At 39.6% G+C, this 13116-nt stretch overlaps 1 protein-coding gene across 1 annotated transcript; it reads left to right on the top strand.

Moving 5' to 3' along the window:
• The first annotated feature begins 4110 nt into the window (after positions 1-4110).
• Positions 4111-5945, top strand: LOC111070930 (somatostatin receptor type 2). Its single transcript, XM_022361987.2, has one exon. It carries the CDS (start codon positions 4193-4195, stop codon positions 5672-5674), a length of 1482 nt encoding a protein of 493 aa, XP_022217679.1. The 5' UTR covers positions 4111-4192; the 3' UTR covers positions 5675-5945.
• Positions 5946-13116: the final 7171 nt, after the last annotated feature.

Here is a 13116-nt window from a genome sequence, read left to right as displayed (position 1 = left end):
GCATCGGCGGCACACCCAAAGCAATGCTGCACGCTCTTGTCTGGGTGGGCTTGTTGTTGTAGTCCTTGCAAACCCAAGCAAGCGGATAAACATTTGCCAAGGGGCCAAGGTATATTTATTCAAGGTTAGCCATGGCCTATTTCCGCTTCTGGGATATCTGGGAATGCATCACCTTTTTTTCTATTGCAGCGTGGCCAAGCTGTTGCCTGCCTCTCTCCTGCCCCCTCAAGCTTCTCTTTTCTATATACAATTTTCGCCCGCTACTTGTTTGTCTTGCTCTTTGGGCTCCTAACTGTATTTTTGGTAACATAATCCACACACCCATAACACAACCACACACATACACACACACATGCATGCAATTTTCAAGGGCCTTTTGATCAAGTTTTAATTAATTAAGCATACATCAAAAAAGTTTTCGGTTTTCGCTCCTTACGATTAATACAAAAATGTTTCATTTTAAGTGGCAAGATTGGCCAAAACATTGGGAAAGAGTTATCCAATTAATGTACAAACACATACGAGACTTACAGAAGAGAGTTAACATTCTATGGAGCGTAGAACATAATCTGTTTGATTAGCTTTAATTATAATTAATTTGGTTATCTTTTTAGAATTTACAAGATGTGAGCAAATTTTAGCGAAAATACATAAAATACATAATACTTAGCGAAACCTGAGGGGTTAGTTCGTTTCCTGCTTCTGCTTCGTTATCTCAAGTAAATAACAAAATAGACATTATAAAAGTATCTATATACTTAGTAGATTGATTCTCATTTTCTACGGAAGTACTGTTTTTTGTGGGCCATAATAATTAATGCAACATTAAAATTCCAAATAAGGGCTTAAACTTTGTCAATCAATATACGTTGCAACTTTTCGTACTCCACAAAAACCTGCACTTTATTAAAGTTCCCAAAACCATTTAGAAAATCCCCGAAAATATAAAATGCAACACTGTATTGACTGCCATGCTGTGTCCTTTGTCCTTTTTGCCTTCGATACTCGTTTTTATAAAACTCCCAAGCTTTATGGCCGAACCCAGAGACCAAATAAGCTCCCTCTAAGCTGAAAATGCTGATTTTTATAGCCTTTCGTCACATCATCAAGAGCCAGAGAGCAAAGGGGGAGGAGAGGGAGAGGGAGTGGAGGTTGAGTATGAAGAGGTTCAGGAGCAGAGACATTCCGTGTCTTGTCCATCAACAAAAGGGAGTGAGGGAAATGCATTTGAGGAGCCACTCTTAAGGGTCTCATAAAATGCATAAATTTTTAATAAATGCTGCAGAACAGAACACACACAAAAACACGAACATACGTGCACACTGGGGGAATGAGAAGGAGAAACAGAAACAGAAAGAAGAGCGAGAGACACGGAGGAAGATGAAAAAAATATGGTCAAGGGAGCGATGAGCAGATGATGATGGCTCCGTCACCTTGCCTTGGGTGTTGCTTGGGTCCTTTGGCACAGATGAGGCCACAGCTTCCTCTCTTGCTCTCTCTCACCACTCTGTACACTCTGTATCTGTCTCTCTCCCCAAACAGAACTTCGTCAGTGGCTTTCTGCGCCGTCTGTTGCCTGTCGTCGTCAATGGAACTGCAGACAATAGAAGTGCACCACGTGCGGTTTCCCCCCGCCCCTCCCACTTTTCTCTTTCTTTGCCCCTCTGAGGCAATCAGCTGCCTTGCGATTTGTGCCTCCATTGCGGTTTACCGATAACAGTTACACTTGCACCAGCAATAAACGCAGTGTAGGAAAACGCCAGCCACAGAGCAACAACAAAAAATAAATGTCGAACAACAATTCTGCAGTCAAGGATGGGGAGTCGGAGATTGCACTGGGTTTTACACCTGTCGACGGTTCGAAAGTTAAATCTCCAAGCAAACAAACGACAGCACACATGAGGGTGGATGGCAGTTAGGGGATACGGATTGTGGCTGCTGATGGAATAGTGGCTACCCCACACAACTCAATGGATGCGACAGGCCAATAATGGATACAATAGAGTCAAACCTAAAATGAATTGAATGGAATTGAATTGGGCTCCAACTGGTGGTGATAGGGTACAGTTCTATGACAGTAGACTGACTGTATGCTTTCTTTTATCTAGGGAAAGTCTACGAAAACTATTAAATTCAATATAAACAAACAATTTCATCGGAAACAGTGAAAGCTGCTTATGCGTTAAGGGATTTTTCGTTCTGCAAACGAGTTCATTTTTCTTCTTAAAAATTTATTTAAATATGGCAACCAGAAATGAAAAATTCGAAATAAATTGCAAGCCGCAGCTTGAATGGAATTTCATCCAATCAAATCCCTAGAGCCAATTTACTCCTCATATGTACTATTATATGTATGGGCCTCCCTTTGCTGCACTACTCCTCACACCTGATCACAAGTTAATTACACACATAACAACATCAAATACACCTCTAATTGATTGCACTACTGTAATCCACGATACAGAGAACATGGCAGGGCCTGCCTGCCACCAGGCGAATGCCTTGATCCCACTTTGATTGCTCGCTGCAGCTCAAATGTGGAGGCAATCTATGCGATGTATTGGGCTATTGGGTAGCCAATTAGCTGGAATTAAAGGGCGTGTTCCGTTTAAGTGATATGAGAGAAAGCTTTCAAGTTCCATTAGAAAGCTATTCAAATGGAAAAATACTTTGGAATATTTAAGCAAGTTAACGTGAAAAATTAGTACAAGAATCTCATGGCAACTTAAACATCAATAAACATTAATATAATAAATTAAAAACGTACAATCAACTTTGCAGCCCAAGACACGCGTCCCTATGGCAGCTTTTTTTTTATCAAATATATAACAAATAATAGTTCGACTATCAAATTTCTCTGTTAACCAAATAAAATGCATGCATTTCATAGCCTACCATTCCCTTAAAGTCCCACAATAAATGTAAAATTGCAGCTTACGTATCTCCCAATTAAAATTCAGAATTATGGCTTTGGAATTAACTAACTAATATAGATGGCAATTCCAATCGTTTTATGTTAGACATGCAACGTGGTTGGGGTTAATTCTGTGGTTTTGTGCTAATTCAAAAATAAGCATAGACTAAGAGGATTAACTCTTCTCCTGTCCTAGATAAGTACACATGCAGCCATGTATATACATGCATATACAGACAACAAAGATCAAAAGATGAACCTTCGTTATGCAGGATGCAGGAAAATAACCGAATTTCGATGAAGCAAATATATTTTCAGCAGATATTTGCGTAAATTGAGCCCCAGCTTTAACTTCATTTGCTTATTTATTTATTCAATGAAAGTTATTGTATCTACAAAGTTCTCCTGTTTGTTTGACCTGACAAATTGTGTGTAATTTGATTTCAATTTAAATGTTAATTTTACCCCCGAACCCACACCATACAGCCAACCGAGTTTTCATAAATCAACAACTTTTCCATTGCCTCGGACTGTGCGTGCAAATGAATTGGCCGTTTTTTTTTTCCTTAAAATAAATTGGGCAAACATATGATTTATGTAGAAATTCTGTCTACCTTCAAAATTGGTTGTTCTACAACTTGTCAGAAAAAAGTTAACGATTTTGGTGTAATTTTTCAGAAAGTCGGCAAAAGTTTTGCCGAAAAAGTTCTCCTCCAAGTGTCTGCTTGTGAAGTCAAAGTCTGGAGGGATTTTCTTTTCTTAATGGGGAACGTACTGCATGTACATATAATTTGTCAGTGTTAACTTTTAACGTGGGATTCAATAATTTGTTAACAAGTGCCAGTTTAAGCTGTTTGTTTGGAAGTTGAGAGAGCATTGATGCACTCTAATTGAGGTATAATTAAGATGGATGTGCAGCTACGAGTATTGGGAAAGACAGCTTCGCATTTGTACTAACTTGAGGCAGTCTTAAATTTCAATTCAATTTCAATTCCATTCTATTTTACATTTGTTAATTTGTTCGAAATTCTGCTTCCCTCCATATTAAATGAAAATTCTCCTCTCGGATGCCGAGTAGAAACAAAACTATTTTAATTAGCATCCAAAAAGTTATTATATTTTGCATAATTTTATACACAAACACAACGCACGCATAAAATATTTAATGGGATAATGAAATTTGTTTTTCAGGTAAACCAGATGATGGACATAACCGAAACAACAATCACCTGAAAAATATATTAACATTTAAACCACACACAACAAACGAGCGAGAACATGTTAAACTGGCTAATGATAATGGGGCTGCTGCAATGGGTCCGGGGGGAAGATGTTTCAACCGATTCAACCTACCCAAACACCACTAATTGGTACGGATCGAATGGGAGTCTCTACACCACAGAGCTGAGCCAGAGGTGGGACAGTGGCAGCTCCATGAACCGCCCAGAGGAACCACTTTATAGCACCGATCTGCCAACCTACGAGCATTGCATAGCCACCAGGAACTCCCTGGCGGATCTATTCACGGTGGTGCTGTATGGGCTGGTGTGCATTGTGGGGCTCTTTGGCAACACCCTCGTCATCTATGTGGTGCTGCGGTTCTCCAAGATGCAAACGGTGACCAATATCTATATCCTAAATCTGGCCATAGCGGATGAGTGCTTCCTGATTGGCATACCCTTCCTGCTCTACACAATGCGCATCTGCAGCTGGCGCTTCGGGGAGTTCATGTGCAAGGCGTATATGGTTAGCACCTCCATCACATCCTTCACCTCTTCGATCTTCCTGCTCATCATGTCGGCGGACAGGTACATAGCCGTCTGTCATCCGATATCCTCGCCCCGATATCGCACCCTGCACATAGCCAAGATCGTGTCGGCGGTGGCCTGGTCCACATCCGCAGTGCTGATGCTCCCAGTGATCCTTTATGCCAGCACAGTCGAGCAGGAGGATGGCATCAACTACTCGTGCAACATAATGTGGCCGGATGCGTATAAGAAACATTCGGGAACCACTTTTATACTGTACACATTTTTTCTGGGCTTCGCCACGCCGCTCTGTTTCATTCTCAGTTTCTACTATCTGGTCATACGGAAACTGAAGTCAGTGGGGCCCAAACAGGCGACCAAGTCCAAGGAGAAGCGGCGGGCCCATCGCAAGGTCACACGACTGGTGCTGACCGTCATCACGGTCTACATCTGCTGCTGGCTGCCACACTGGATGTCCCAGCTGGCCCTGATCAACTCCAACCCGGCTCAGCGCGATCTGTCCCGCCTAGAGATACTCATCTTCCTGCTCCTCGGCGCCCTGGTCTACTCCAATTCGGCCGTCAATCCCATACTCTACGCATTTCTCAGTGAGAACTTTCGGAAGAGCTTCTTTAAGGCATTCACCTGCATGACCCAGCAGGATATCAATGCCCAGCTACACCTGGAGCCGAGTGTGTTCACCAAGCAGGGCAGTCGTCGGCGGGGTGGCTCCAAGCGACTGCTGACCACCAATCCGCAGGTGCCGCAGCTGCTGCCCAACAATGCGGGAAACAATAATTCCTCAACCGCCACCTCCTCCACAACGACAGCGGAGAAGACGGCATCGACAGGGGCACAAAAATCGAGTACTTCCAATGGCAAATTAGCTACAGCTCCTACAGCCACCAAGGAACCGGAAAATCTGATCATTTGCCTGAGGGAGCAGCAGGGGGAGGCCTTCTGCACCATGGCCAGGAGGAGTTCCGGGGCGATGCAGCAAACGGATTTGTAACTAACTTTAAGATATAGTAACTACCTAATCGATGGCCGTGGGGAAAGGCATTTAATTCTGTGAGCTAATCTTTTCTACCCAACAAACAATCTAGTGAACTTTCCCGTGCAATACGTAATTTGAGTAGGGACTTTGCCAATATTAATGATTAACCACAATGTGTCCCAACTTGGATATCTATATGGAATCCTATCGAATTCTATACCACACAACGAACAATGGAAAGAAAATGGAACTGAAATATTTTAATGGGTGAAAGGGGAGAACAAAAAAAAAAAAAATATAATCAAATTCCTCTAATTTTTCATTCAATACTTCCCATATTTCATAATTACTTAAATTAATAATGGGGTATAAGTACATACATGGATAATGATTAAATGCCCTAAGATATTACCATGCAACAAAAATACAAAAAATAAAACAGTACTTAAAGCGAAAAAGGATTCCAAATGTAAACTTGGATCTTCTTAATTTATTTTCATTAACAAAAATGTGCTTAAAATACGTACTATAATTATTTTGTGTAAATGATATAAGAAAAGGAAATATATTTAATGTTTCCCGTACGATAGATAAATATGGTAAATTAGACTATAATATGAGTATTTCTTTTATATATTATTTTCAGCTACAAATTTAGATGCTGCCAGTGGTACTTCATCTATAAACTCCTCATTCCCAACTTTAATCATAAAGCAAAACATAAATTAATTTAAATCACAGAAAATCTATTCCATTTCTGACATTAAAATTTCATATTTAACCATTCGGGTAATTACAATGGGTTATGCAATTAAAAAAGAATAAGAAAGATTTTCATACCATAAGCAGCTTAGCAGCAGAGTCATCCAAAGTTAACCCAGGACTCTCATAAAATAGGAAAAAAAAAACTTTAAGAGCGCAAGCCAGACTCTCACTCACAGTCGCCCAGTGAATGGAACTATTAAGATTCCGGGAACCTTGTTTGGATTCCGCTTAAGTTTTAATTAAAAACTTGAGAGAAAGTTAAGAAGAAAAAAAAACAAACAAAAAAATGTGAATGCAGTTGTCATTGCCATCGATGAATGAATATGTATGTTTCTCTCTCGGACAAGTTTACCGAAAATAGAGGAAAATTAAAACATAATAAATTATTAAAAAGTTATTTGATTGTATGCTGATGTAAGTGGGGTTTCCCTTCCTGTTTCCTGATGCCTGGCAAGTGCATATAAATTAATTAAATTAGTTTACCAAGCATCGTTGGGCAGTACCAGCTCTTGGATGGAGCTATAGTTTAGGCTAAAAATATTTAATTTATGTATGTATAAATGTGCTTGAAAGTGCGTTAATAAATGGCATTTTACAAAATATTTATGAGTGCGGGAACTACACCGCCGGCTATTACATATATATTTTACTTCATTAAATTACTTCTCCATTTAAATTCCATCCACCTTAACAGATTTTAAAGATTGACATCAGCTTTCAGCCACCATTCATTTGTCAAACAACAAATTTCCCGGTCTTTGTAAGCCCCGGCAGTGCCGGGAACGAATTTTTCTCTGTTGCTATTGCTGATTTATATCGATACGATTCAAGTCAGGTTAAGAGCTTTTAAGCCAGCAACACTTTGGAGAACAACCTGCCAATATATTGTATGCTCTTTGCCGCTGCTGCACCGGCATTAAATCAAGTTTAGGAACTTGGCTTGCTGCCATCTTCCGGCCGGGCTGAGCTGTTGCTTACCCGGTGGCTTGCTTACTTGATTTTTACCCCCATTGATTTATGCGTTTCAGCGCCCCAGAATAAAGAGTTGGGCAAAATACTTTTACCTGCAGGCGCTAGGCTGCAGCGCGCGCTTGAAGGTGAAAAGTGAAAATGTTAACTCAAATATGGGTGAGAGGCAGGAGCTCCTTTGAAAGGTAAAAAAATAAAATAAATGGAAAAACTGAAAGCTGCAGAAGGCAGCTTGTTGGTCTGTATACCCTGAACGGGGGATTTGCGTAAGCCGGCAACTTTTTCGAGTGCAAATTTGTGAGAATTTCCCTTGATTTTTTTGTACTTATTTCCTCTCTCAGATTCAGATTCAGCTTCAGTATCATTATTACTCTTGACTTTTGAATGCCCTGGCACTTCTGGCTTTTGCATCTGCATCTCTTTGGCACTCTGCTGGGGGTTTCCATTTCCTACAAGGATTTATGTTGAATCTTGAAACTGATTTATGGGTAGAGTTGTGGCTATTGCTTGCTTCCACAATTTCTCTATCTGTCGACCGAAGCTTCGAGCCATATTAGTTGATTAGTGTGTGGAGTTTGAGTGGCCAACTGCCAGCTTGGTGGCTTGCCTGTCACTCACCTTTCTGTGGTCAATGGTTTAAGGAATTTCATTAGATCTGTGGTCATACTTGTGTCGAATGGAATTTGTGGTCTGCCCAGAGCTCATTTATGAGTGGATGAATCGATTTTCTGCTACTACCAGTCGAAAAAGGTAAAATGAAGCGAAGCAATCTTGGGCCCAGCAAAGATGTCAGTGTCAGGTCCTGAAAAGCCATCCCAAGGACAATAGTGAAGGACCCATTCAGCCCAACGTTGTTTTCATCAGCGTTAACAACACCGGTTGCTGGTCAAAAAACGATGGGACACAAGTATGGCTTGATAGCAATCTAGAACGTGGGTTATTAAAAATCGTGTCCTGGTTAGCCCAGTACAGGCACATTGGGAGCACAAAGAAAGAAGCGTAAAATACAAAACGTGACCCAGGACAGAGGCAAAGGCGACTTCCTCGAGGGTCTGTTGCATTTTCGGGTGGCCAACAGAGTGTTCTGTCTGCCTCGCTGGGCTGCCGCTTCCGGCCTCCTCCGAGTGCAACTTCAATTGGGAATCCCTGTGTGTGTGTGTGTGTGTCTGGCACTTAGAATTTCATTATAGCCGAGATTGGATTACGCTGTAAATGCATTTCGCTGTTCGCATCCCTGCACCTGACCTGGACCACTTAAGTGCAAATGCGTCCTCCTTGGCTTAAAGTCGAATGTCCCCGAAGTTGCTTGCTGCCTGAGAGTTCTGTTCTAAATGGTGTGTATATCCATGTGCACTGCATATCAAACACATTTTAAATCATTCTCTAACTAATGGGATTTTGGTATAAAGCTCCCCTTACGAGTACAGATTAAATTTCGATAGTATTCAGGTGGCCTTTGGCAACATAACAGCCCAAGGCTAAGAAGGCTCTAAGGATTTGGAAAGGGATGTCTACATCCCTCTTCCCTGCTATTTTTACAACATTTTACAATCAATTTATGAGTATTTCTTTGATTTATGTCAAATATATCCAAGATGCTTTCAAACTGCCATAAACACACACAACAAATACCTAGGTAGCCGCCACTGAAGTGCGAGTTGCACCTGCACCTCGATTGAAATCTTCAGCTTCAAATATCCCTGGGTCAGGCCCCTGGAATTCTTGCACTTGCAACCATTTTCAACCATTTTACTCCTCTTTCACCGACAATTACTCGCTGGAAAATAAATTCAATGTGAACTTTGGAAAGGGACTCGAAACAGCAGGAAAAAAAAACAACTACAAAGGCAAAAGTTCTTACAGCTTCATTTAATATCGACTGGGACACACACACACACATACATACATATACATATACGAAACAGATAGCAAAAAACGAGGAAAACTTTTTGCCCACCTCCTTACAGCAGGGGGGGGGGATATTTTTTTATTTTATTTTTTCGCCTGTTGTGAATTTTTATGAAATTTGTTCGCTTGTTGCCTTGCCTTTTGGCTGCTGCTTTCCATGCCAAAAGCGTGAAAATATTTACGCATTAAAGTCGAGAAAAGTAGAAGAAACAAATAGTACAAGAAGGGGGCATGGGAATGCGAATGGCATAACAATAAGCAAATTTGTTTTCTCTACTTAAACAAATAAAATGTCAAACAAACAGAGAAGAAACTTTAAGGGAAAATGAAAGAAGAACAAATAGATTCCGGTCTGCAGGCGGAAGTGCCTGCCAGACCGTCAAGCTATGAGCCGTTGTCCAGCACTGGTTGCAACGAAATGCAAATCTAAAATCCACCGATGATACGGGCCAAGAACTTTCAGTTGTTGCTTGTTTTGCAGTTGCTGCGGTTGCCATTTTCCAATACACATGACCATGGCGACCAAGGCGACGCCAACTAACGAAAACTTGAGTAATTGATATGTGTGGTTTCAACTTTCTAATGGAGCTCTCTCTCTCCCTCTGCCCCTCTCTCTATCACTCGCTCACTCTTCCTTCTCAGTGTTGGACAGTGTGGAAAAGTTTGCGGTTTCCGGTGCAAGCCATTCGGGCTGCCATTCGCTCCACGTGGCTCAAGATTGAAGCATCGACATAATGTACCCCACTAGATTGTAATTGGTTTTGCGGTGGACTGCAGCCTCTGCAACACGATTTGGCAATTACGAAAATTCAATTTAAATTAAATTAAAGATACTCTAGATATCAACTATTCAGAAACATGACGTTTTTAAAGTACACAGTTTATCTATAGAGAATTGCATAGATCCAAATGTATAAATAAATACGTATGTGTCTGCAATAAAGTGAAATGCAATTTGAATAATCTGTAGTGCAATCTACAGGACCTAGGACCTAATTTCCAAGAGAAATGGTTGGGAAGGAAATGCAAAAATTGCTTCCTATAACTTTCATATATTAAATAGTTTTACATTCAAGGTAGTTATTTATCCAAGAGAGTTTATACTCTGTATTAAGTTCTATTGTTATCATAAATGGATCTTTGTTCTCTTTTGATTTATCTTTTATCTTCATGAGCTCTTTTCTAATGTTTTAATTAAATCAGATATTTTATGTTCCCATTTCATATTTTTCCCAATAGATTTTGCACCATATCTCCCTCTATGAAAGCTCTCTTTAATCAAGCTCCACAAATTTGTATGACATTCTCTCACATGGAAAATGCACGCCATTGACGCCCCAAAAACATTTAAATGCCATTTCAATTACGCGTTGCAACCGTTTGCATGCCACACGCCGCACCCCGCAAAGCCCTCTCAATCCTCCTCACACGATGCTGCATTATTCAGAGGGCAGAAGCTCCTTCCCTTCTCTCTTTCGCTTCGTTAGTGCAACGTTTACGCACAAATTAACACGCTGGCAACTGGCAACTTTTTGCCATCCAGGACGACGACGAAATCACAAGCGACAAAGGTTTAAGGCAAACACATAAAGTGGGGGGAAAGGAGAAGAAAAATTAAAAAACATAAACAAAAATCATATAATTTAAATTTTAATGAGCAACATTCTGTGGCAGTTCCCGGTTCCTTGCAGCATAATTATTCCGAGAATGTTCGTTACATTAAAACTGCATTTCTATTATTTCTTGGAATGATACTAGAATTCCCCTTCAAGGCGGTTAAGTGTTAAATGAATTTGGCCAACATTTGTACATCACGTGGCACATGTGCAAGTGGTCCTGGAATGCATTTCCATTTACAATTTTGCATTAAAACGAGTACTAAGTGCATGCTGATGGCTGCTGATGGCTGCTGATGGCTGCTGAATAAGAAATAACGAGAAGGAATGGGCAGAAATGTGGAGACGGGAGTCGAGTCGAGTGCTGCTGCGTTCGGTTGTGGCTAAGTAGAGAGAGCCTATGCAAACACCCACCTCCATCACATCATTCACTATTTTTCATTTAGTACTTGATTTGACCAAAGAGTTCATTGACTTTTCGCCGGGTTTTGTTTTCCATTTGCCTTTTGTGTGGGCCTCTTCTGCTAAAGTTGCTTAACTGTTTTAAGGAACCTCCCACACATATGAAATGCCAAGCATTTATTCAAGCATTCAAGTTCAGGGCTCAGATTTTAATACACATATTTAAGATACTACCTTAAATCCAAATATGTGACACTCCGTAAATCTAACGAACAACAATCTAATTAAATCATAAGCCATTTTCTCGGAGCTAAACTTAATCAAAACCACAAACATTAACTACTACAAACCTACCATAAAAACCATTAAAGTTAAAAAAAGAAATTATAAATTCAATTAAAATCGTTTAAAACCTATCAGTTCCTCATAAAAGAATCTTTTGTTAAAATAGTTTAAAACCTTGCGTGCCCTAGAGGACTTTGTTAAACTTACAGCGGTCATAAGGCTTTTTTAAGTTAACCACAGCCCATAGGGCTTTGTTTAGTTTAAACCATGAAGTGCCTCAGAAGAGACTTTGTTAAAACGTTTAAAAACAGCAGGCCATAAGGACTTTTGTTAAAATAGTTTAAAACCTAGCAGTGCCTCATAAGAGGACTTTTGTTAAACGTTTACATGCAGGCCTCATAGAGAACTTTTTTTAAATCATTTAAAACCTAGCAGTGCCTCAGAAGAGAATCTTTTGTTAAAATCGTTGAAAACCAGCAGTGCCTCAGAAGAGAATCTTTTGTTAAAATCGTTTAAAACCTAGCAGTGCCTCATAAGAGGATCTTTTTTTAAAATCGTTTAAAAACATGCAGTGCCTCATAAGAGAATCTTTTGTTAAAATCGTTGAAAACCAGCAGTGCCTCAGAAGAGAATCTTTTGTTAAAATCGTTTAAAACCTAGCAGTGCCCCATAAGAGAATCTTTTTTTAAAATCGTTTAAAAACATGCAGTGCCTCATAAGAGAATCTTTTTTAAAATCATTTAAAACCTAGTAGTGCCTCCTAAGAGAATCTTTCGTTAAAATCGTTTAAAAACATGCACTGCCTCATAAAAGAATCTTTTTTTTAAATCGTTTAAAAACATGCAGTGCCTCATAAGAGAATCTTTTTTAAAATCATTTAAAACCTAGCAGTGCCTCCTTAGAGAATCTTTTGTTAAAATCGTTTAAAAACATGCAGTGCCCCATAAGAGAATCTTTTTTTAAAATCGTTTAAAAACATGCAGTGCCTCATAAGAGAATCTTTTTTAAAATCATTTAAAACCTAGCAGTGCCTCATAAGTGGATCTTTTGTTAAAATCGTTTAAAAACATGCAGTGCCTCACAAGAGAATCTTTTGTTAAAATCGTTTAAAAACATGCAGTGCCCCATAAGAGAATCTTTTGTTAAAATAGTTTATAACCTTGCAGTGCCTCATAAGAGGATCTTTTGTTAAAATCGTTTAAAACCTAGCAGTGCCTCCTAAGAGAATCTTTTTTTAAAATCGTTTAAAAACATGCAGTGCCTCATAAGAGAATCTTTTGTTAAAATAGTTTAAAACCTAGCAGTGCCTCATAAGAGGATCTTTTGTTAAAATCGTTTAAAAACATGCAGTGCCTCACAAGAGAATCTTTTGTTAAAATCGTTTAAAAACATGCAGTGCCTCATAAGAGAATCTTTTGTTAAAATAGTTAATAACCTTGTAGTGCCTCATAAGAGGATCTTTTGTTAAAATCGTTTAAAACCTAGCAGTGCCTCCTAAGAGAATCTTTTTTT

The sequence above is a fragment of the Drosophila obscura genome, unplaced genomic scaffold (assembly GCF_018151105.1).
Source record: "Drosophila obscura isolate BZ-5 IFL unplaced genomic scaffold, ASM1815110v1 contig_208, whole genome shotgun sequence".
In the NCBI taxonomy this organism is placed as follows: Eukaryota; Metazoa; Arthropoda; class Insecta; order Diptera; family Drosophilidae; genus Drosophila; species Drosophila obscura.
The sequence above is the reverse complement of the archived record's forward strand: the minus strand, read 5'-3'. Positions and strand labels throughout refer to the sequence as shown.

Bases quoted from the DNA above. Each gene is read 5' to 3' on its own strand.
- LOC111070930 (XM_022361987.2), top strand. From the start codon at position 4,193: ATGTTAAACTGGCTAATGATAATGGGGCTGCTGCAATGGGTCCGGGGG.